Source organism: Cervus canadensis, chromosome 28, assembly GCF_019320065.1.
Source record: "Cervus canadensis isolate Bull #8, Minnesota chromosome 28, ASM1932006v1, whole genome shotgun sequence".
Taxonomy (NCBI): Eukaryota; Metazoa; Chordata; class Mammalia; order Artiodactyla; family Cervidae; genus Cervus; species Cervus canadensis.
Window position 1 is genome coordinate 35,979,208 of NC_057413.1, and position 25,881 is coordinate 36,005,088.

At 36.8% G+C, this 25,881-nt stretch overlaps 1 protein-coding gene across 3 annotated transcripts in view; it reads left to right on the forward strand.

Moving 5' to 3' along the window:
- COL21A1 (collagen type XXI alpha 1 chain) overlaps window positions 1-25,881 on the forward strand; it is a 213,726-nt gene that overhangs the window by 128,830 nt on the left and 59,015 nt on the right. For all 3 annotated transcript variants that reach the window (XM_043449847.1, XM_043449846.1, XM_043449849.1), the window contains 4 exons: window positions 12,641-12,694; window positions 13,162-13,215; window positions 13,806-13,859; window positions 13,982-14,035. In XM_043449847.1, coding sequence (XP_043305782.1) covers window positions 12,641-12,694; window positions 13,162-13,215; window positions 13,806-13,859; window positions 13,982-14,035 — 216 coding nt within the window. The remainder of the gene's footprint in view (window positions 1-12,640; window positions 12,695-13,161; window positions 13,216-13,805; window positions 13,860-13,981; window positions 14,036-25,881) is intronic.

Sequence of the window (25,881 nt, forward strand, 5' to 3'; positions counted from 1 at the left end):
TTTTCCAAATTTGCTGACAGATTGACTGTAGCACTTTCACAGCATCATCTCTTAGGATTTGAAATAGTGCAACTGGAATTCCATCACCTCCACTAGCTTTGTTCGTAGTGATGCTTCCTAAGGCTCTCTTGACTTCACACACCAGGATGTCTGGCTCTAAGTGGGTGATCACACCATTGTGATTATCTGGTTCATGAAGATCTTTTTGTACAGTTCTTCTGTGTATTCTTGCCACCTCTTCTTAATATCTTCTGCTTCTGTTAGGTCCACACCATTTCTGTCCTTTATTGAGCCTATCTTTGCATGAAGTGTTCCCTTGGTATCTCTAATTTTCTTGAAGAGATCTCTAGTCTTCCCCATTCTATTGTTTTCCTCTACTTTTTTTTTTCGTTTATTTTTATTAGTTGGAGGCTAATTACAATATTCTAGTGGTCTTTGCCATATGTTGACATGAATACAGAGTGAAGTAAGCCAGAAAGATAAACACCAATGCAGTATCCTAATGCATATATATGGAATTTAAAAAGATGGTTATGATAACCATATATGCAGGACAGAAAAAGAGACACAGATGTATTGATTTCCTCTATTTCTTTGCACTGATCGCTGAGGAAGGCTTTCTTATATCTCTTTGCTATTCTTTGGAACTCTGCATTCAAATGGGAACATCTTTCCTTTTCTTCTTTGCCTTTCACTTCTCTTCTTTTCTCAGCTATTTGTAAGGTCTCCTCAGACAGCCGTTTTTCCTTTTTTCATTTCTTTTTCTTGGGGATGGTCTTGATCATTGCCTCCTGTACAATGTCATGAACCTTCGTCCATAGTTCTTCAGACTATCAGATCTAATCCTTTGAATCTATTTGTGACTTCCACTGTATAATCTTGGAAATAATGTTTCTTCTCTGCAATTTGATTTTACTCATATGCATTTTTTTCTTTTGGGCTGTTCATCTTTTTTTAAGAATGATTTTTATATGCATGTCATAAATTTGTGAAAATAATTTTCCTGGATTATATTATGTCTTTTAATTTGTTTTTTTTAGAATTTTAGTCATACAGAAATTTAAAATATGTATATATATAATGTATGTATATGTACACAGGTATAAGTTTTACTTCTTATCTCCTATATTTGTATCTGTATAGAAAGATTCAGCATTCTAACATTTTGAATATAATTACTCATGATTTAATTTTTTGAATTTCTATTATTTTATGTTTTAATCTTAAAATTTTTGGTATTTGGAGTAAAGTTAGATGAGTATTCATATTTTTACTTTTCTTTTTCTAAAAGAATAGCCAATTGCTGCAACAGTATTTATGAAATTTCACTTTTTTCTCCATTTATTTTAAAAACCAGCTCTATTCCTAAATTTCCATTTTCCTTTGGTTCCAGTGTTTTTGGCTTTCCACTCTGTTCCACTTATCTGTCTACGTCTTCTCCAAGGCCAAATTGTTTAATTATTGTCACTTCATAATGTTATTTAATACTGGCAGGCCTAGTACTTCTTCATTACTCTTTATGATCAAAATTTTCCTGGCTATTCTTACATGCTTATTTTTCCAGATAAAGTCCTGTATTTTTTTTTCAATTTTTAAAGAGGTTTCTATTTCTATTTTAATGAGGATTCCTTTGAATTTATAGATTAATTTTAGAGGCATTAACATCACTTCAATATTGAGCTTTCCTAGTCAGGATTGTGATTTACCTTTCTTTTCATTTCAATCTTAAAACTCAATGGAATAATATTATAATTTTATTTTGTATTGGTTCTCAACATTACCTAAGTTTACATGTAGGAATTTTTTTTTTCATTTATCTTTATTAGTTTGAGGCTAATTACTTTACAATATTGTAGTGGTTTTTGTCATACATTGACATGAATCAGCCATGGATTTACATGTATTCCCCATCCCAATCCCTCCTCCCACCTCCCTCTCCACCCCATCCCTCTGGGTCTTCCCAGTGCACCAGGCCCTGAGCACTTGTCTCATGCATCCAACCTGGGCTGGTGATCTCTTTCACCTTAAATAATATACATGTTTCGATCCTGTTCTCTCGAAACATCCCACCCTTGCCTTCTCCCACAGAGTCCAAAAGTCTGTTCTGTACATCTGTGTCTCTTTTTCTGTTTTGCATATAGGGTTATCATTACCATCTTTCTAAATTCCATATATATGTGTTAGTATGCTGTAATGGTCTTTATCTTTCTGGCTTACTTCACTGTGTATAATGGGCTCCAGTTTCATCCATCTCATTAGAACTGGTTCAAATGAATTCTTTTTAACGGCTGAGTAATATTCCATGGTGTATATGTACCACAGCTTCCTTATCCATTCATCTGCTGATGGGCATCTAGGTTGCTTCCATGTCCTGGCTATTATAAACAGTGCTGCGATGAACATTGGGGTGCACGTGTCTCTTTCAGATCTAGTTTCCTCGGTGTGTATGCCCAGAAGTGGGATTGCTGGGTCATATGGCAGTTCTATTTCCAGTTTTTTTTTTTAAGAAATCTCCACACTGTTTTCCATAGTGGCTGTACTAGTTTGCATTCTCACCAACAGTGTAAGAGTGTTCCCTTTTCTCCACACCCTCTCCAGCATTTATTGCTTGTAGACTTTTGGATAGCAGCCATCCTGACTGGCGTGTAATGGTACCTCATTGTGGTTTTGATTTGCATTTCTCTGATAATGAGTGATGTTGAGCATCTTTTCATGTGTTTGTTAGCCATCTGTATGTCTTCTTTGGAGAAATGTCTGTTTAGTTCTTTGGCCCATTTTTTGATTGGGTCATTTATTTTTCTGGAATTGAGCTGCAGGAGTTGCTTGTATATTTTTGAGATTAATCCTTTGTCTGTTGCTTTGTTTGCTATTATTTTCTCCCAATCTGAAGGGCTGTCTTTTCACCTTACTTATAGTTTCCTTTGTAGTGCAAAAGCTTTTAAGTTTCATTAGGTCCCATTTGTTTATTTTTGCTTTTATTTCCAATATTCTGGGAGGTGGGTCATAGAGGATCCTGCTGTGATTTATGTCGGAGAGTGTTTTGCCTATGTTCTCCTCTAGGAGTTTTATAGTTTCTGGTCTTACATTTAGATCTTTAATCCATTTTTTTATTTTTGTGTATGGTGTTAGAAAGTGTTCTAGTTTCATTCTTTTACAAGTGGTTGACCAGTTTTCCCAGCACCACTTGTTAAAGAGGTTGTCTTTTTTCCATTGTATATCCTTGCCTCCTTTGTCAAAGATAAGGTGTCCATAGGTTCGTGGATTTATCTCTGGGCTTTCTATTCTGTTCCATTGATCTATATTTCTGTCTTTGTGCCAGTACCATACTGTCTTGATGACTGTGGCTTTGTAGTAGAGTCTGAAGTCAGGCAGGTTGATTCCTCCAGTTCCATTCTTCTTTCTCAAGATTACTTTGGCTATTCAAGGTTTTTTTATATTTCCATACAAATTGTGAAATTATTTGTTCTAGTTCTGTGAAAATACCGTTGGTAAGCTTGATAGGGATTGCATTGAATCTATAGATTGCTTTGGGTAGTTAGCCATTTTGACAGTATTGATTCTTCCAATCCATGAACACGGTATATTCTCCATCTGTTTGTGTCCTCTTTGATTTCTTTCATCAGTGTTTTATAGTTTTCTATGTATAGGTCTTTTGTTTCTTTAGGTAGATATACTCCTAAGTATTTTATTCTTTTGTTGCAATGGTGAATGGTATTGTTTCCTTAATTTCTCTTTCTGTTTTTCATTGTTAGTATATAGGAATGCAAGGGATTTCTGTGTGTTAATTTTATATCCTGCAACTTTACTATATTCATTGATTAGCTCTAGTAATTTTCTGGTAGAGTCTTTAGGGTTTTCTATGTAGAGGATCATGTCATCTGCAAACAGTGAGAGTTTCACTTCTTCTTTTCCTATCTGGATTCCTTTTACTTCTTTTTCTGCTCTGATTGCTGTGGCCAACACTTCCAAAACTATGTTGAATAGTAGTGGTGAGAGTGGACACCCTTGTCTTGTTCCTGATTTTAGGGGAAATGCTTTCAGTTTTTCACCATTGAGGCTAATGCTTGCTGTGGGTTTGTCATATATAGCTTTTATTATGTTGATGTATGTTTTTTCTATTCCTGCTTTCTGGAGAGTTTTAATCATAGATGGATGTTGAATTTTGTCAAAGGCTTTTTCTGCATCTATTGAGATAATCATATGGTTTTTATCTTTCAATTTGTTAATGTGGTGTATTACATTGATTGATTTGCAGATATTAAAGAAATCTTGCATTCCTGGGATAAAGCCCACTTGGTCGTGGTGTATGATTTTTTTAATATGTTGTTGGATTCTGTTTGCTAGAATTTTGTTAAGGATTTTTGCATCTATGTTCATCAGTGATATTGGCCTGTAGTTTTCTTTTTTTGTGGTATCTTTGTCTGGTTTTGGAATTAGGGTGATGGTGGCCTCATAGAATGAGTTTGGGAGTTTACCTTCTGCAATTTTCTGGAAGAGTTTAAGTAAGATAGGTGCTAGCTCTTCTACAAATTTTTGGTAGAATTCAGCTGTGAAGCCATCTGGTCCTGGGCTTTTGTTTGCTGGAAGATTTCTGATTACAGTTTCGATTTCCTTGCTTGTGATGGGTCTGTTAAGATCTTCTATTTCTTTCTGGTTCAGTTTTGGAAAGTTATACTTTTCTAAGAATTTGTCCATTTCATCCAAGTTGTCCATTTTATTGGCATAGAGCTGCTGGTAGTAGTCTCTTATGATCCTTTGTATTTCACTGTCGTCTGTTGTGATCTCTCCATTTTCATTTCTAATTTTGTTAATTTGGTTCTTCTCCCTTTGTTTCTTAATGAGTCTTGCTAAGGGTTTGTCAATTTTGTTTATTTTTTCGAAAAACCAGCTTTTAGCTTTGTTGATTTTTGCTATGGTCTCTTTAGTTTCTTTTGCATTTATTTCTTCCCTAATTTTTAAGATTTCTTTCCTTCTATTAACCCTGGGGTTCTTCATTTCTTCTTTCTCTAGTTGCTTTAGGTGTAGAATTAGGTTATTTATTTGACTTTTTTCTTGTTTCTTGAGGTAAACCTGTAATACTATGAACCTTCCCCTTAGCACTCCTTTTACAGTGTCCCATAGGTTTTGGGTTGTTGTGTTTTCATTTTCATTCATTTCTATGCATATTTTGATTTCTTTTTTGATTTCTTCTATGATTTGTTGGTTATTCAGAAGCATGTTATTTAGCCTCCATATGTTTGAATTTTTAATAATTTTTTTCCTGTAATTGAGATCTAATCTTATTGCACTGTGGTCAGAAAAGATGACTGGAATGATTTCAATTTTTTTGAATTTACCAAGACTAGATTTATGGCCCAGGATGTGATCTATTCTGGAGAAGGCTCCAAGTGCACTTGAGAAAAAGGTGAAGTTGATTGTTTTTGGGTGAAATGTCCTATAGATATCAATTAGGTCTAGCTGGTCCATTGTGTCATTTAAAGTTTGTGTTTTCTTGTTAATTTTCTGTTTAGTTGATCTATCCATAGTTGTGAGTGGGGTATTAAAGTCTCCCACTATTATTGTGTTACTATTAATTTCCTCTTTCATCCTTGCTAGCATTTGCCTTACATATTGCAGTGCTCCTATGTTGGGTGCATATATATTTATAATTGTTATATCTTCTTCTTGGCTTGATCCTTTGATCATTTTATGTAGTGTCCTTCTTTGTCTCTTTTCACATCCTTTATTTGAAAGTCTATTTTATCTGATATGAGTATTGCGACTCCTGCTTTCTTTTGGTCTCTGTTTGCGTGAAATATTTTTTTCCAGCCCTTCACTTTTAGTCTGTATGTGTCCCTTGTTTTGAGGTGGGTCGCTTGTGGACAGCATATATAGGGGTCTTGTTTTTGTATCCACTCAGCCAGTCTTTGTCTTTTGGTTGGGGCATTCAACCCATTTACACTTAAGGCAATTATTGATAGGTATGGTCCCATTGCCATTTACTTTGCTGTTTTGGGTTCACGTTTATACAACCTTTCTGTGTTTCCTGTCTAGAGAAGATCCTTCAGCATTTGTTGAAGAGCTGGTTTGGGGTGCTGAATTCTCTCAGCTTTTGCTTGTTTGTAAAACTTTTGAATTCTCCTTCATATCTGAATGAGTTCGTTGCTGGGTACAGTAACATAGGTTGTAGGTTATTCTCTTTCATTACTTTAAGTATGTCCTGCCATTCCCTTCTGTCCTGGAGGGTTTCTATTGATAGATCAGCTGTTATCCTTATGGGAATCCCTTTGTGTGTTATTTGTTGTTTCTCCCTTGCTGCTTTTAGTATTTGTTCTTTGTGTTTGATCTTTGTTAATTTGATTAATATGCATCTTGGGGTGTTTTGCCTTGGGTTTATCCTGTTTGGGACTCTCTGGGTTTCTTGGATCTGTGTAACTATTTCCTTCCCCGTTTTAGGGAAGTTTCCAGCTATTATCTCCTCGAGTATTTTCTCATGGCCTTTCTTTTTGTCTTCTTCTTCTGGGACTCCTATGATTCGAATGTTGGGGTGTTTCACATTGTCCCAGAGGTCCCTGAGGTTGTCCTCATTTCTTTTGATTCTTTTTTCTTTTTTCCTCTCTGCTTCGTTTATTTCCACCATTTTATCTTCTACCTCACTTATCCTATCTTCTGTCTCCGTTATTCTACTCTTGGTTCCCTCCAGAGTGTATTTTATCTCATTTGTTGCATTATTCATTTTTAATTGACTCTTTTTTATTTCTTCTAGGTCCTTATTAAACATTTCTTGCATCTTCTCAATCTTTGTCTCCAGGCTATTTATCTGTAACTCCATTTTGTTTTCAAGATTTTGGATCATTTTTATTATCATTATTCTAAATTCTTTTTCAGGTAGATTCTATCTCCTCCTCTTTTGTTTGACTTGGTGGGCATTTTTCATGTTCCTTTACCTGTTGGGTATTTCTCTGCCTTTTCATCTTGTTTAGATTGCTGTGTCTGGAGTGGACTTTCTGAATTCTGGTGGTCTGTGGTTCCTTTTTATTGTGGAGTTTTTTGTCTCTTTTGGTCCTATGATAAGTGAAACATTTTCTTTAACATATTTTTATATTGATTATTGCTTATACATATAAAAACTGCTTTGTATGTTAATTTTTAGAATAGCAATTAACTGATTTCTCTCATCAGTTATTTCAAGGTAATAGGTATATTGGCAAATAGATGTATAATCATAAATAAATATATTTTGTACTCTTCTTTCCAGGTTTCACCTCTTTTATTTTTATATTTTGCCTTAATTCATGGTCTAGTAAAAACTGGCAGAAAAACATTAAAAGTATTGGTGATAGGGCAACTTTGTTTTAAAGTTTTGCACAGTCATAGCCTCTTTTAGTACAGATTTGTGGTTCTTTTGGTAGAATAATTCTCTCAACAGCAAATATTTATTTGTAATTTTTTTATTGTTGACTTGTGATTCCAGCCTGTAGCATCATCCACAATTTTATTTTAGTCATGGCCCTTTCTGCATTCACTGATTAGTTATTAATAAGTAGTAGTTTCTTCTTATGAAGCCATCATGTCCAGCTTGAGAGAATGTTTTGATGCAACTTTTACTAATTTAGAGAATTTGGGAATAGTTTTTCATGTTTATGGGGTTCTCAAGGCAAGAATACTGAAGTGGTTTGCCACTCCCTTCTCCAGTGGGCCACATTTTGTCAGAACTCTCCACCGTGACCCATCTGTCTTGGATGACCCTACACAGCATGACTCATAGTTTCAATGGGTTAGACAAGGCTGTGGTCCATGTGACCAAATTGGTTAGTTTCCTGTGATTGTGGTTTTCAGTCTGTCTGCCCTCTGATGGAGAAGGATGAGAGGCTTATGGAAGCTTCCTGATGGGAGAGAGACTGAGGGGGAAATTGGGTCTTGTTCTGATGGGCAGGACCATGTTCAGTAAATCTTTAATTCAATTTTCTATTGATGAGTGGGGCTGTGTTTCCTCCCTGTTATTTACCAGGGCCAAACTATGGTGCAGTTAATTGAAGATAATGGTGACTCCCTCCAAAAGGTCCCATGCATGCACTGCTACACTCAGTGCCCCCAGCCTTGCAACAGGCCACCATCAACCCGTGCCTCCACTGGAGACTCTTGGACACTCACGGGCAAGTCTGGGTCAGTCTCCTGTGGGGTCACTGCTCATTTCTCCTGGGTCCTGGTGTGCACAAAGCTGGGCAAAGGCTAATAGAGTTTTGCCAAGAAAATGCATTAGTCATAACAAATACCCTCTCCCAACAACAAAAGAGAAGACTCTACACATGGACATCACTAGATGGTCAATACCAAAATCAGATTGATTGTATTCTTTTCAGCCAACGATGGATAAGTTCTATACAGTCAGCAAAAACAAGACTGGGAGCTGACTGTGGCACAGACTGCGAACTCCTTATTGCCAAATTCAGACTTAAATAGAAGAAAGTGGGGAAAACCACTAGACCATTCAGGTATGACCTAAATCAAATCCCTTACAGTTGTACAGTGGAAATGACAAATATATTCAAGGGATTAGATTTGACAGACAGAGTGCCTGAAGAACTATGGACAGATTCATGACACTGTACAGGAAGCAGGGATCACCACCATCCCCAGGAAAAAGAAAAGCAAAAAGGCAAAATGGCTGTCTGAGGAGGCCTTACAAATAGCTGTGAAGAGAAGAGAAATGAAAGACAAAGGAGAAAAGGAAAGATATACCCATTTGAATGCAGAGTTCCGAAGAATAGCAAGGAGACATAAGAAAGCCTTCCTCAGTGATCAATGCAAAGAAAGAGAGGAAAACAATAGAATGGGAAAGACTAGAGATCTCTTCAAGAAAATTAGATATACAAAGAGATATATTTCATGCAAAGATGGGCTCAATAAAAGACAGAAATGGTATGGACCTAACAGATGCAGAAGATATTAAGAAGAGGTGATAAGAATACACAGAAGAACTATACAAAAAAGATCTTCACGAACCAGATAACCGTGATGGTGTGATCACTCACCTATAGCCAGACATCCTGGAATGCAAAGTCAAGAGGGCCTTAGGAAGCATCACTTACAAACAAAGCTAGTGGAGGTGATGGAATTCCAGTTGCGCTATTTCAAATCCTAAGAGATGATGCTGTGAAAGTACTACAGTCAATATGCCAGCGAATTTGGAAAACTCAGCAGTGGCCACAGGACTGGAAAAGGTCAGTTTTCATTCCAATCCCAAAGAAAGGCAATGCCAAAGACTGTTCAAACTACTGCACAATTGCTCATCTACACACTAGCAAAATAATGCTCAAAATTCTCCAAGCCAGGCTTCAACAGTATGTGAACCGTGAACTTCCAGATGTTCAAGCTGGTTTTAGAAAAGGCAGAGGAACCAGAGATCATATTGCCGATATCCATTGGATCATCAAAAAAGCAAGAGAATTCCAAAAAACATCTACTTCTGCTTTATTGACTATGCCAAAGCCTTTGACTGTGTGGACCACAACAAACTGTGGAAAATTCTTCAAGAGATGGGAATACCAGACCACCTGACCTTCCTCCTAAGAAATCTGTATGCAGATCAAGAAGCAACAGTTAGAACTGGACATGGAGCAGCAGACTGTTCCCAAATCAGGAAAGGAGTAAGTCAAGGCTGTATATTGTCACCCGGCTTGTTTAACTCATATGCAGAGTACATCATGAGAAACGCTGGGCTGTATGAAGGACAAGCTGGAGTCAAGACTGCCAGGAGAAATATCAATAACTTAAGATAGGCAGATGACACCACCCTTATGGCTGAAAGTGAAGAAGAACTGAAGAGCCTCTTGCTGAAAGTTGAAAGAGGAGAGTGAAAAAGTTGGCTTAAAGCTCAACATTCAGAAAACTAAGATCATGGTATCTGGTCTCATCACTTCATGGCAAATACAAGGGGAAACAGCAGAAACAGTGAGAGACTTTATTTTTTGGGGCTCCAAAATCACTGCAGATGGTGACTGCAGCCATGAAATTGAAGGCTTGCTCCTTGGAGCAAGTTATGACCAACCTAAACAGCATATTAAAAAGCAGAGACATTGCTTTGCCGACAAAGGTCCATGTAGTCAAAGCTACGGGTTTTCCAATAGTCATGTATTGATGTGAGTTGGACTCTGCAGAAAGCTGAGCACCGAAGAATTGATGCTTTTGAAAAATGGTGTTGGAGAAGACTCTTGAGAGTCCCTTGGACTGTAAGGAGATCCAACCAGTCCATCCTAAAGGGAATCAGTCCTGAATATTCATTGGAAGTACTGATGCTGAAGCTGAAACTCCAATACTTTGGCCACCTGATGTGAAGAACTGACTCATTGAAAAAGACCCTGATGCTGGGAAAGATTAAGGGCAGGAGGAGAAGGGGACAACAGAGGATGAGATGGTTGGATGGCATCACTGACTCAATGGACATGAGTTTGAGCAAGCTCCGGGAGTTGGTGATGGACAGGGAGGCCTGGTGTGCTGTAGTCCATGGGGTTGCAAAGAGTCAGACACGACTGAGCGACTGAACTGAACTGACTGAACTAAGAATGGCTTTTAGGGCCACACACTTGAGCTGTTTCTTCTCAGAGGCTGTGTTTTGACTGAACTTCTTAAAGGCCTTCTCCAATTTCATTATTTGCCTATTAGAGATGGGGGTGAAAAGGTGTATTCTCCCCATCCCAGTATTTTTAGACTTGGTCTGTTCTTTTCATTGCAGCTTGCAAACTGGCTGATTCTTTTCTGAACTGATCTCTTTTTAGTCCCCTTTTCAAGTGCAGCCAATACCAGTTGATTCATGACACTGTCATTCTGTTTTTTGGTTCTTTAGCTAAGTTCATTGGATGCATTCTTTGCCTTAGCAGTTTATTACAAGCGAAGTTTTCATTAAATATTCACTGTATTACATAAATCACTGTATTTCCAACCTCCAACAATTATTTTTCACTATCCACTACCTAGCCTCAGAGCCACCACCACATCTATTTTTTTTTTATATTATTATTTGGCAGCCTCTATTTCCTAGTAGATAAATTTCTATATTAACCAACTTAGGCTCACCTGTCCTGCAGTAACTGATGACTCAACTGCTCAATCGCCAACCCAGCAGCGTTTGTCTTTCACATTACAGAACCACTGTAGATAGACACTGGCTTACTTTTACAACTTCTTTACCACCTATTGCTTTTAAACCTTGGACACTACTTGGCTGAGTATATAGGGTTTGAGTTGCACTTTCTTGTGTTTTGTATTTTGTAGATATTGCCTTAGTCGTCTCCAAGCATTTTACTGTTTCTCTGCCCCTCCCCTCTTCATTGCTGGATATTAATATGGATGCTGTGCCTTTTAATTTTACTTAAAAATCTTGCTTATGCACGTGAGGGTGGTTTTGTTAAGATTTTATGTCTTCTTGGTTCCAGTATGGGTTAATTTTACTGGTCTTCTCTCTTCATCCAAGGTTGGTTTATCTTATCTCCAGGAAAACATCACCAATTTGATGATGGTGTCTTCTATAAGTAGTCAGAGAATGGAATTCTTAGGTGGGACTAGGTTCATCCTTGAAGGGAGTTCAGTTTACCCTTCTTTTTGTACTTTTATTAAGTACTCATTACCCAGCTAAGTTCCATCTTATCAAGAGTGTATCTTTGTCTACCTTGCCTTCAACTGTTGTCTCAATTCAGACAGGTGGTTCTCTCACCTTTAACTTAGTGCTGGGAACTGAAAAATGGGGCAGTAAGGTAACCATGTGATTTGGTGAGTTGGAATTTAGGGTGGAAAGAGTTGCCTTTCAAGGGTTCTATGCCTTGAATAACTGTCAACTCTTTAAAACGTGTGAATAAACAACCTTCATTAAAATTGAGATTTTTAAGAATAACATTTATCATAGATAACTGGTCACATCCTCTTCTCTCTCTACCAGACAGCTAAGGAAATCATAACTTTTTTGTGTGCAGTGTCTTAATTTGCTTAAATAAATGTGAATTAACCTAAATCTTGCTGAGTGAGCCATTGGACTTCTCTTGAAACTGTGTCTTGGCAATTAAGATTTTTGAAGCTAAGACATCAGCACTAAGTCCCACAGAAATAAGTATTAAAATTATGTCACCAAATACCAAGCTGCTGTGATTTTCTCTGTCTCTCCTCTTCTGGAGATCATGTAGGTCCTTCCCCCTTCATAGACACATGTGAGTAGACACCTACTACGAACAATTTACTGAGATCAGCAATAGGAGAAAAATTCTCTACAGAATCCTAGACTTTCATCTCAGGTCTATCCTCACTGTGCTGGGACGTCAGAGGATGGCTCTCTTGAGGAGAATATTAGCTCTTGGCCATTTCCATTAAGTCCTAGGTCTTGCCACATAAGAGTCTAGGTGTTTTTAGAATAGATGACTGCTCTCTAAGGGTGGGGTAAGGGCTGTTGATGAGATTCCCCTGGCCTGTCATATTCTCCTTCTCTGATCATAAATGAAACTCTGCTAAAAGAGGATTAGTCTTTTATAGAGACAGGGTTTTAGTATAGATGTATATTTAACTGTTTGCAGATTTGTTTCCAGTAGATTTTGTCAAGAATGAGGTGGAAGAGTATATGTTGATATTTTTAGGCTGAAATGTGTTTTCTTTAATTAATTTGTTTTATTTTCAGGGTGACCGTGGACTTCCTGGTTTTCCTGGGCTTCATGGAATACCAGGATCAAAGGTTGAAGAAATCTGTTCTTTATAAAATTAAGCAATATTGCATTTTACTTCAAATTGAAAGTACTCTATGTTATAAATGTGCTATCAATAAATGCTCATATATTAAGTTACTAGGTTAAGATTAATATATAGTTTACATAAAGCTTTTACAAATTTCATTTAAAATTTTCAGCCATAAATCTTATAGTATTTAAAAATTGTTGAGTAACTTTGATTATACAGAAATTTTCTTAACCTTTATCATATAAAGCCCTGTTAGAGTAACAAATGCCCTCACTTTTCCTTGCTTTTGTTTTATAAAGCCTGGGATATAAGATTTTTGTAAATAAACTTTAAATAATTTTATTTCTATTTTATTTTGATGTTAGCGTAGTAAACTCCACTGTGTATAATTGGTGTTTTTCTTTAATCCATAAGAGAAATACTAAATACTTCTCTAAAACTCAGGATTTATATTTTGTCTTTTAGGGTGAAATGGGCCCCAAAGGAGATAAAGGATCACCTGGATTTTATGGCAAAAAGGGAAGTTTAAATCCCCAAACAGAGTATCTTATTGAACTTTCAATATAATGGAAATAGAAAATTGAAATTTCAGTCCCAGTCCACTGTTCTGGCAATTAGCTTTTTTCGCCTTTCTCTGTGAGGTTTATTCAGAACAACGAAATAATGGGAAAATGACTATTGACTGTTAAACTTGATTTTCTATAAGAATACTTTGTGTTATTGACCCTTCTGAACTTTCAAAATATTTATAGAGGGAGATTACTTGGAAGTAGTAGCTGTTTAACAGTGTGTCCATTGAGAACCTTATTTTTTCTCATCGAAGGGAAATTATGTTTTCTCTATATTTAAGATACACATTTCTTTTTAATTCTGCCTAGACGTGGTTTCTGTGTTAAGATGCTTTTAGTAATTCTGTATCCATCTTATTCTCAATGTCATGTTGTGTCCTGGTAAAATAGTGCTTTGCCCGAAGCTGCAGGGCCAACACAAGCTGTGGTTCCATGAATTCTATCAGTCCATGAGGAAATTATCTTTCTTTCCTATTTAAGTTTGAGTTGGAATTTAAAAACCTTCTTGTAAGGATTGTTTTTGTTTGTTTTTAAAAACAGGGTGCAAAAGGTGAAAAGGGGAATGCTGGTTTTCCTGGCCTTCCTGGACGTGCTGTGAGTTTGATGGAAAATTTTCTTAAGTATTTACATTAAATAAAATTTATCCTGTACTATCTTCATTTAAAAAAGAAACATTAGTGTCAAAATATATTAAAATACTTGTACTTATTTTTCAGGGAGAACCAGGAAGACATGGAAAGGATGGATTAATGGGTAGCCCTGGTTACAAGGTATTTACCAAAGAAAAGATTTCTGTAACTAGTGAGTTACGAGGAAAATGTACAGATACTAGACATTTGTTTACATATGACATTGGTATAAAATGAATGAACTAAAAGTTGTAATTTAAAGATCATAATCAATTTATTTTGAATATATTATGAATTCTTATGTGTTGGAAATAAAATCCCAGGACATTAGAAGCTTCTTCAATGAGCCATTCAGATAGGTTTGTTTAGTGGATCTGAGCCACAGGTTCTTAGATGTGTCTCCCAAGGGATTTGACTTTTTTTTTTTCAGAGAGTAGGGGAATGAATCCTCAACCCTAACAATTTTAATCTTAACCCTGACAACTTGTGTGATATGAATATTGGAGAATTAGAGTAAGAAGAATGGGGAAGTGCCAATCACTCATCAATCCTGAAAAAACTCAAAGGCACATGCTCCTATGATGGTGGGTGAACCCCATATTATTCTTACATATAGAAGATTTTCTGGGTCAATTATCAAACAGAAACAGTCTTTCTATAGTTGACCTATTAAATAAAAGGACTTCAGGGACATATATGTATTCAAGTCAGTATATCTGGAATAAGCCAACAGTCCACTTCATTATCCTGCTGTAAGTGTGTTTGTTTGTTTGTTCATTTATTTGTTTTGATCCCTAGGAGAGAATTTGTGTAAATCCATCAGCCAGCAAGACCACTTGGTCAAGCACTGGATTAAAAATGTCATCATGTTTCCTAATGGTCACAACTTGGATGGCCACACTTGCTCAAAAATTCAGTTCAGATTTCCTTGATCTATAGGTGTTTTCTTTTCCTTTGGAAACATTGTCCATTTTGTTACTTAAAGGTTATGGAAGTTCTCCAAGCGTCAAGTGATTCCTTAAAGATTACAGATAGTGCTTCCTGAACATACAGTACGGGGCCCTGTTTTCAAGAGTTCAATCGTGTTATTAATTTTATTTGACTAGTTTTGTGTTTTATTTCCTATTTGTTGATTAAACAAATATTTATTTATACTTCATAGGTGCTGGACATAGAGAAGAGAACAAAACTCTCATGGGTTTTATAATCTAGTCTTTTGATGTTTTAGAGAACATAGATTCTTATATATATACAACTTGGAGAGTTTGCACATAGGTATATACAGTGTACCATCACCACAATTGATGGTATAAACATATCTGTCCCCTCCAAAAGTTTCCTTCCTCCCCCCTTATCATTGTTTATTGTTTTTTGTAATATGAGCACAATGTAAGATCTACCCTCATAGCAAATTTTAAAGTTTACAAAGCAGTATTGTTATCTATAGGCGCTAAGCTATATTGTACAGTAGATTTCTAGGACTTATTCATTTTGCATAATTGAATCTTTCTATCCTTTGACCAATACTTCCCTGTTTCCCTTTCCCCAGCCCCTGACAAAAATCATTCTATTCTCTGCTTCTATGAATTTGACCATTTTAGGTTCCTCATGAGAGTGGGACCATGTAATGGTTATCATTTTGGATATGGCTTATTCACTAGTGTATGTCCTCCAGGTTCATCTATGTTGTTGAAAATGGAAAGATTTCTTTCTTTTTTGAGGTTGAAAAATATTCCTCTGTGTGTGTGTGTACCTATCTATCTCACATCTTTAAAGTCATTCATCTATCGATGGACATTAAGTTTCTTCCATGTCTTGGCTATTGTGAATAATGCTGCAATTAACACAGTAGTTTGGATATCTCCTCAAAGTTTTCATTCTTTTTGTTAAATATGCAGAAGTGATATTGCTGGATAACATAGTTTTATTCTTAATTTTTTGAGGAACCTCCTTACTGTTTTCTATAGTAGATGTACCAATTTACATCCCTATAATAGTGTACAAGGGTTCCAGTTTTTCCAAATTCTTGCCAACACTTTGTATATATATATAAAATAACCCCAACTGGTAAGAGGTGATATCTCATTGTAGTTTTGATTTCCATTTTCTTGATGATTAGTGATGCTGAGTACCTTTTCATTTACTTGTTGGTCATTTGTGTGTCTTCTTGAAGACGTGATTACTCAGTTCCTTTGCCTATTTTTAAATGGGTCATTGATTTTTGTTTCTATTGAGTTGTAGGAGTTCCTTACATATTTTCTATATTAACTCTTTATCAGATATATGACTTACAAATATTTTCTTCCATTACATAGTATGCCTTTTCTTTTCATCTTGTTGGTGATTTCCTTTGTTGTGCAGAAGCGTTTCAGTTTGATAAAATCCCAGTTGTCTACTTTTGCTTTTGTCATCTGTGCTTTTAGTTATTTGAATACTAGGATTGTTTTTGTTATTTACATAGAAAAATGCCATTAGGGTTTTGGTATGGATTGCATTGAATATATAGATCTTTTGGGGTTGAATAAACATTTTAACAATATGAAGTATTCCAATCCATGAGCTAGGAATGTCTTTTCATTTATTAACTAATGTCTTTAATTTCTTTCATCAATATTTTATAGTTTCTAGCATTCAAGTCTTTCACCTCCTTGGCTTAGTTTATTCCTAAGCATTTTATGATTTTTGATGCAATTTTAGGATTATTTTCTTAATTTCCTTTGTAGATAGTTCATTGTTATTGTATAACATGCACTGATTTCCGTATGTTGATTTTGTACTCTGCAACTTTACTGCATTTATTAGTTTTAGCAGTATTTTATGTAGTCTTTAGTGTTTTCCTTATGCAATATCATATTGTCTGCAAACAGAGAGTTTTGCTTTTTCCTTTCCAGTTTAGATATTTTTAATTTCCTTTTCTTGCATTACTGCTCTGACTAGTACACTCAGTACTATGGTAAACAGATGTGGTGGATGTGGGCATCCTTGCCTTGTTCTTGATCTCAGAGGAAAAATCTTTACCTCTTTACCATTGAGTATGATATTAGCTGTGGGCTTTTCATACATCTATGGTCTTCACTGTGTTGAGGTAAGTTTCTTGTATACCTAATTTGTTGAGAATTTTTGTCATGAAATGGTGTTGAATTTCATCAAATACTTTTTCTGCATTTATTGAGATGATTGTGTGATTTTTATCTTTATTCTCTCAATGTGGTATATCAATATTGAAACATCTTTGCATTCCAGGGATAAATCCCACTTACTCATGATGTATGATCCTTCTGATGCACTGTTGATTTCAGTATGCTAATATTTGTTGAGACTTTTTGTATGCATGATCATGAAGGATATTGGCCTGTAGTTTTCTTTTCTTGTAGTGTCTTCTTGGGCTTTATTTGATACTGGCCTAATAAAATTGGTTTGGAAGTGTTGTGTCTTCTTTTTCTTGGAAGACTGTAAGGTGGATTGGTACTAATTCTTCTTTAAGTATTTGGTAGAATTTACCTGATAAGTCATCTGGTCCTGGGACTTTCTTTATTGGAGGGCTTTTGATTGCTTATATAGTCTTCTTTATTTGTCATTGGTCTGTTCAGGCTTTCTATTTATTCAGTCTTGGTAGATTGTAGGAATTTATCTTTTTTTCTAGTTTGTCCATATAATTATTCATAAGAGTTTTAAAATTTTTCTTTTGCATCAATTGTAACTTTTCCCATTTTTATTTCTGATTATGAGTCTTGGCTGTTATTGTTTTTTCTTAATTAGCCTCATAAGGATTTATTCATTTTCTTTTTTCAAAAAATCCAAACTCTAGCTTTGTCTTTTTTTATTACTATTGTTTTCCTATTCTGTGCTTCATTTAGTTTTCTTCTAATTAATTATTTCCTTCCTTCTGCTAGGCTTCCCTGATAGCTCAGTTGGTAAAGAATCTACCTGTAATGCAGGAGACCCTGGTTCAATTCCTGGGTTGGGAAGATCCCCTGGAGAAGGGAACAGATACCACTCCAGTGTTCTGGCCTGGAGAATTCCGTGGACAAAGTCCATGGGGTCAAAAAGAGTCAGAAATAACTGAGTAACTTTCACTTTCACTTTCCTTTTGCTAACTTGGGCTAAGTTTGTTCTTCGTTTTCTCCTTTCTTCCCCTTTCTGATATTAATCTGGGTGATACATTCACATGTATATACCCACAATTGTAAACCTCAGTTCACTCTTTTTAACAGCTTATTGATAAAAAAAGCCACATATCATACATTTACTCATTTGATGTATAAAATTCAATGGTTTCTAGTATATCTAAAAAGTTACTCAATCAACACTGCAGTTTAATTTTAGATAATTTCCATCACCTCAAGAAGAAACCCTGTACACACTGGCAATCACTCCAACTCTACTCATGGACATCATCATCTGGTGGCGTACTGACATCACGTTAGTCAGTACTGAAATCAGATTGATTATATTCTTTGCAGTCAAGGATGGAGAAGCTCTATACAGTCAGCAAAAATAACCTGGAGCTGACTGTGGCTCAGATCATCAGCTCCCAATTGCAAAATTCAGGCTCAAATTGAAGAAAATAGGGAAAACCACTAAGCCACCCAGGTATGACCTAAATCAAATCCCTTATGATTATACAGTGGAGGTAACAAATAGATTCAAGGGACTAGACCTGTTAGACACAGAGCCTGAAGGATTATGGACGGAGGTTCATAACATTGTACATAACATTGTACATAATGTACAGTGTACATAACATTGTACATAACATTGTGACCAAAATCATCTCTAAGAAAAAGAAATGCAAGAAGGCAAAGTGGTTGTCTGAGAAGGCTTTACGAATAGCTGAGGAAAGAAGAGAAGTGAAAGGCAAAGGAGAAAGGGAAAGATATATGTAACTGAATGCAGAGTTCCGAAGAATAGCAAGTTTTAGTAGAGGTAAGAAAGCCTTCTCCAGGAAACAATGCAATGAGAGAAGAAAAAAATAGAATGGGAGAGACTAGAGGTCTTTCTAAGAAACTTGGAGATACCACGGGAACATTTCATGCAAAGATGGGCTCAATAAAGGACAGAAATGGTATGGACCTAACAGAAGCAGAAGATATTAAGAAGAGGTGGCAAGAATACACAGAAGAACTGTACAAAAAAGCTCTTAGTCACTCAGATAACTATGATGGTGTGGTCACTCACCTAGACCCAGATATCCTGGACTGTATAGGCAAGTAGGCCTTAGGAAGCATTACTACAAACAAAGCTAACAGAGGTGATAGAATTCCAATTGAGCTTTTAAAAGCCTAAAAGATGATGCTGTTAATGTGCTGCACTCATTATGCCAGCAAATTTGGAAAACTCAGCAGTGGCCACCCTGCTCCAGTATTCTTGCTTGGAAAATTCCGTGGACAGAGAAGCCTGGTGGGCTACAGGCCCTAGGGTCACAAAGAGTCAGACACGACTCAGTGACTAACACTTTCACAGCAGTGGCCACAGGACTGGAAAAGGTCAGTTTTCATTCCAAATAAAGGCAATGCCAAACAATGTTCAAATTACCATATAGTTGCACTCATCTCACATACCAGCAAGATTATGCTCAAAATCCTTCATGCTCGGCTTTAACAGTACATGAACGGAGAACTTACAGATGTACAAGCTAGATGTAGAAAAGGCAGAGGAACCAGAAATCAAATTGCCAACATATACTGGCTCATAGAAAAAGCAAGGAAATTCCCAGAAAAATATCTGCTTTGCTTCATTGACTATACTAAAGACTTTGACTGTGTGGATCACAACAAACTGTGGAATATTCTTGATGAGCTGGGAATACCAGAGCACATTGCCTGCCTCCTGAGAAATCTGTATGCAGGACAAGAAGCAACAGTTAGAACCTGACATGGAGCGATAGTTCAAAATTAGGAAAGGAATCCATCAAGGCTGTATATTGTCACCCTGCTTAATTAACTTATATGCAGAGCATATCATGCGAAATGCAGAAGTGGATGAATCACAAGCTGGAACCAAGATTGCCGGGAGAAATATGATAACCTCAGATAAGCAGATGATGCCACTTTAATGGCGGAAAGTGAAGAGGAACTAAAGAACCTCTTGATGAAGGTGAAAGAGGAGAGTGAAAAAGCTGGCTTAACACTCAACATTGAGAAAACTAAGATCATGGCCTCCAGTCCTATCCCTTCATGGCAAGTAGATGGGAAAATTGTGGAAACAGTGTCAGATTTCATTTCTTTGGGCTCCAAAATCAACGTGGATGCTGACTGCAGCCATGAAATTAAAAGGTACTTGCTTCTTGGAAGAAAAGCTTTGACAGACCTAGACAGTGTATTAAAAATCAGAGACATTACTTACCAATTAAGTTCCTATAGTCAAAACTATGGTTTTTCCAGTAGTCATGTAAGGATGTGATAATTGGACCACAAAGAAAGCTGGGCATGGAAGAATGGATGCTTTTGAACTGTGATGCTGGAGAAGACTCTTGAGAGTCCCTTAGACTCAAACCAGTCAGTCCTAAAGGAAATCAACCCTAACTATTCATTGGAAGGACTGGTGCTGAAACTGAAGCTCCAATACTTTGGCCACCTGAAGTGAAGAGCCAATTCATTGGAAAAGACCCTGATGCTGGGAATGATTGAGGGCAAGAGGAGAAGAGAGTGACAGAGGATGAGATGGTTGGATGGCATCACTGACTCAATGGACATGAGTTTGAGCAAGCTCTGGGAGACGGGGAAGGACAGAGAAGCCTGTCATGCAGTCCATGGGGTCACAAAGAGTCGAACATGACTGAGCAACTGAGCAACAACAACATACTCAACCTCTCACCTACTTCCTTTCCACATGAATTTGCCCATATGGACATTTCATATAAACTGAATCATATGAACCATGTGGTCTTTTGTGGTTCATCTCTTGGCCTATCCTAACATTTGTGAGGTTCTTCGATGTTTTGCCCTGTGTTAGTACTTTATTCCTTTTCATTGCTGATAATATTTCATTGTTTGAATATATGGCTATTATTCATCTATCAGTTCATAGACATTTGAGTTGTTTGTAATTTTGGGCTCTTATAAATAGTACTTTATGAACATTTGTGTAAAAGTTTTTGCATGGAAATGTGTTTCCATTTCCCTATATTTCTGATAGTGAAATATCTTGAGAATACAATTATGGTTAACATTTTTAAGTTAATTCACTGTTGATATTTACTTTCCTGCTAGGTCCATGCTACCCTTCATATTTAACTTTGGTTATGTCCTGAATTTTCTAATTAGTGTGGATCTTCTAATATAGTTCTTCTTGTCTGTTTGAAGTTTTTTACTGGAGTCATTCACAGTTTTTTAAAAGTCTATTTAATTAAAAAGATAGACTTTATTTCTCAGAGAAGTTTTAGGCTCACAGTAAAACTGATCAGAATGTACTAAATGTTTCCATATACCTCCTGTCTCCTCCTCCTGTAGATTTCCCCAGAATTGACTTCTCATACAAGAGTGGCACTTTTTTTTTTTTTTAAACAATTGATGAACTTACATTTACACATCCTATCACTCAAAGTCCATAGTTTACACTGGTGTTCATGCTTGATAGTGTACATTCTGTGAGTGTAGTCAAATGTATAATGACGTATCCACCACTACAGTCTCACGCAGAATAACTTTACTGCCCTAAAAATTCTGTTCTCTACTTATTTATCTTTCCCTTCCCCTAGCCTCTGACAGCCGCTAATCTTTTTACTGTCCCCAAAGATTTTCCTTTCCAGAATGTCATAGAGTTGGAATTATATTGTGTGTAGTCTTCTCTGATTGGCTTCTTTTACTTAGTAATATGTGTTTAAGACTCCTTCGTGTCTTTTCATGACTTGATAGTTCATTTGTTTTTAGTGCTTAATAATATTCTTTGTCTGAATAGTCTGCAGTTTATATTTCCTTTTTGGAATGTTTGAATAATGAATCATACCTAATTTTTTCTGACCTTATTAAAATCTGTTTTCTTCCTCCCACCCAGCTTTTTGTTTTGGAATTTTTCAGTCATACAGAAAATTGCACCACATAAATATATAAGTATTTATTTCTATATTTTTTGTTGAGCCACTGGAAAGTAAATTAGACTCTGTGCATTTCTCTCCTAAACACTTCAGCTTGTATCTCCTAAGTGAAAGTCACTCAGCTGTGTCTGACTCTTTGCGACCCCCTGGACTGTAGCCTGCCAGGCTTCTCTGTCCATGGAATTCTCCAGGCCAGAACACTGGAGTGGGTAACCCTTCCCTTCTCCAGGGGATCTTCCCAACCCAGGGACTGAATCCAGATCTCCCACATTGCAGGCAGATTCTTTACCATCTGAACTACCAGGAAAGCCTGTGTCTCCTAAGAATACTTTAATTTCATCATGATGCCCAGGAGATTTAATGTCAATACAACACTATTTTCTAATATTCAAATTTTTCTAATTTTTTAAAAACAGTGTCCTAAATAGCTATTGTTACACTTGATACAATCAGTATCTGTGCATTGCATTTGGTTGTGTATTGGTCAGGGTTGCTCTAAGGAAACAATATCAATAGGATGTGTGTATGTGTGTTTATATTGTTTATAATATATGTGTCAATATAGAAATGTATATTCATATATCAAAATACATATTTATGTTTTCATGTGTGTGTATATATATTTTATATAGAGAAGGGTAAAGAGGTGTTGGTGAGGGAAAGGTTGAGGAAGAGGGAGGGATGGAGATTGATTAGTTGATTCATTCATTCATTCAAAGGAATTGAGTGCATCCACATGCATTCGTGTGGACTATGCTTTCTGTCACTAGAGTTTTGCTTCTTACAATGTCAATTAAATATAATCATATAGTATTTAAGGCTTCGCAGGTGATGCAGTGATAACGAATGTGCCCGCCAAAGCAGGAGACGTAGGAGATGAGGTTTCAATCCCTGGGTCGGGAAGACCCCTGGAGGAGGAAATGGCAACCCACTCCAGTATTTCTTGCCTGGAAATATTTCACGGACAGAGGAGCCTGGTGGGCTGCAGTCCATGGGGTCGCAAACAATTGAATCCGGCTGAACGACAGAACACACGCGCACACACCATGCTTAGTGGTATGGATATATGACAGTTGGTTTCTTCATTTATCAGCTGATGAACATTTGAATTGTTTCCTATATTTGGCATTTATAAATATTATTGATATGAATATGCTTATACACATCTAGATTGGACATGGTTTCATTTCTCTTGGGTTGATACCTAGTAGAATTGCTGCATTGTATGGTGAGTGTATATTTAACTTCCTAAGAATATCCCAAACTATTTTCCAAAGTGATTGTATTATTCGCTATTACCATCAGCAATTCAAGAGAATTCTACTTTTACCACATCCTGGCAACACTTAATATTTGGTATTTTAACTCTTTTTAACTCTTTTATTTGGTACGTAATAGTATCTCATATGGTTTTAGTTTGCATTTTTCTGATGACTGACAGGGTTGGCATCTTTTTATGGGCTTCTTGGCCATTTGTATATCTTCTTTTGTGAAGTGTCTATTCAAAACATTTGACAATTAAAAAAAAACAACTTTTGGTTGTTTTCTTGTTAATGAGTTGCAAGAGTTCTTTGTACAATAGGTCTTTTATCAGACATGTATTTGTAAATATTATCTCCTGACCTTCAGATTGCCTTTCATTTTCTTAATGGTATTATTCAATGGGAAGAAGTTTTTAACCAGGATGAAATCTAGCTTCTTAGAATTTCTTTTTGCTTATGTCTTTGTGTTGTCTTTAAGAATCTTTACCTAAGGTCAGAAATTTTCTCTTTTCTTCTAAAAGAAAATATTTTCAAATGTTCTAAATGCATATATAAAATACTATAGTTTCTAACATTGTACCACTGTAGCTTACAAATGGTGTGATCACTCACCTAGAGCCAGACATCCTGGAATGCAAAGTCAAATGGGCCTTAGGAAGCATCACTATGAACAAAGCTAGTGGAGGTGATGGAATTCCAGTTGAACTATTTCAAATCCTAAAAGATGATGCTGTGAAAGTGCTACAGTCAATATGCCAGCAAATTTGGAAAACTCAGCAGTGGCCACAGAACTGGAAAAGATCAGTTTTCATTCCAATCCCAAAGAAAGACAATGTCAAAGCATGTTCAAACTATCGTACAATTGTGCTCATCTCACACGCTAGCAAAATAATGCTCAAAGTTCTCCAAGCCAGGCTTCAATAGTACAAGAACCGTGAACTTCCAGATGTTCAACTGGATTTAGAAAAGCAGAGACAAGAGGCCAAATTGCCAACATCCACTGGATCATTGAAAAGCAAGAGAGTTCCAGAGAAACATCTATTTCTGCTTTATTGACTATGCCAAAGCCTTTGACTGTGTGGACCACAACAAACTGAAAAATTTTTAAAGAGATGGGAATACCAAACCACCTGACCTGCCTCTTGAGAAATCTGTATGCAGGTCAAGAAGCAACAGTTAGAACTGAACATGGAACAACAGACTGGTTCCAAATCAGGAAAGGAGTTCATCAAGGCTGTATATTGTCACCCTGCTTATTTAACTTACATGTAGAGTACATCATGTGAAATGCCAGGCTGGATGAAGGACAAGCTGGAATCAAGACTGCCGGGAGAAATATCAATAACCTCAGATATAAGATCACACCACCCTTATAGCAGAAAGAGAAGAAGAACTAAAGAGCCTTGTGGTGAAAGTGAAAGAGGAGAGTGAAAAAGTTGGCTTAGAACTCAACATCCAGAAAACTAAGATCTTGGCATCTGGCCCCATTGCTTCCTGGCAAATAGATGGGGAAACCATGGAAACAGTGAGAGACTTTATTTTCTTGGGCCCCATAATCACTGCAGATGATGACTATAGCCACTAAATTAAAAGACACTTGCTCCTTGGAAGAAAAACTATGACCAACCTAGACAGCATATTAAAAAGCAGAGACATTACTTTAACAACAAAAGTCTGTCTAGTCAAGGCTATGGTTTTTCCAGTGGTCGTGTACGGATGTGAGAGTTGGACTATGAAGAAAGCTGAGCACCGAAGAAATGACGCTTTTTTTTTTTTTTTAACCAGTGAATATGCTTATAACTTTAATAGTTTCTATCTGAAAAAAATTACAGGCTTGAATCTGTGTTTTCCAGGAGCAGGGAAAACCATCCCATCAAACTAATTATGACAGTAATTTGGTAAATATACATTTTTTTCCATTTATTTTTATTAGTTGGAGGCTAATTACTTTACAATATTGTAGTGGTTTTTGCCATACATTGACATGAATCAGCCATGGATTTACATGTGTTCCCCATCCCAATCCCCTCTCCCACCTCCCTCTCCACCCGATCCCTCTGGGTCTTCCCAGTGCACCAGCCCCGAGCACTTGTCTCATGCATCCAACCTGGGCTGGTGGAATTGATGCTTTTGAACTGTGGTGTTGGAGAAGACTCTTGAGAGTCCCTTGGACTGCAAGGAGATCCAGCCATATCATCCTAAAGGAGATCAGTCCTGGGTGTTCTTTGGAAGGACTGATGCTGAAGCTGAAGCTCCAATACTTTGGCCACCTGATGTGAAGTGCTGACTCATTGGAAAAGACCCTGATGCTGGGAGGGATTGAGGGCAGGAGGAGAAGAGAATGACAGAGGATGAGATGGCTGAATGGCATCACTGACTCGATGGACATGAGTTTGGGTAAACTCCAGGAGTTGGTGATGGACAGGGAGGCCTGGAGTGCTGTGATTCATGGGGTCACAAAGAGTCGGACACGACTGAGTGACTGAGCTGAACTGAGTCACTGGAAAAGACCCTGATGCTGGGAAAGATTGGAGGTTGGAGGAGAAGAGAACAACAGAGGATGAGATGGTTGGATGGCATCACCGACTCAATGGACATGAGTTTTAGTAAGCTCTGGGAGTTGGTGATGGACAGGGAAGCCTGGCGTGCTGCAGTCCATGGGGGCACAAAGAGTCAGACACAACTGAGCT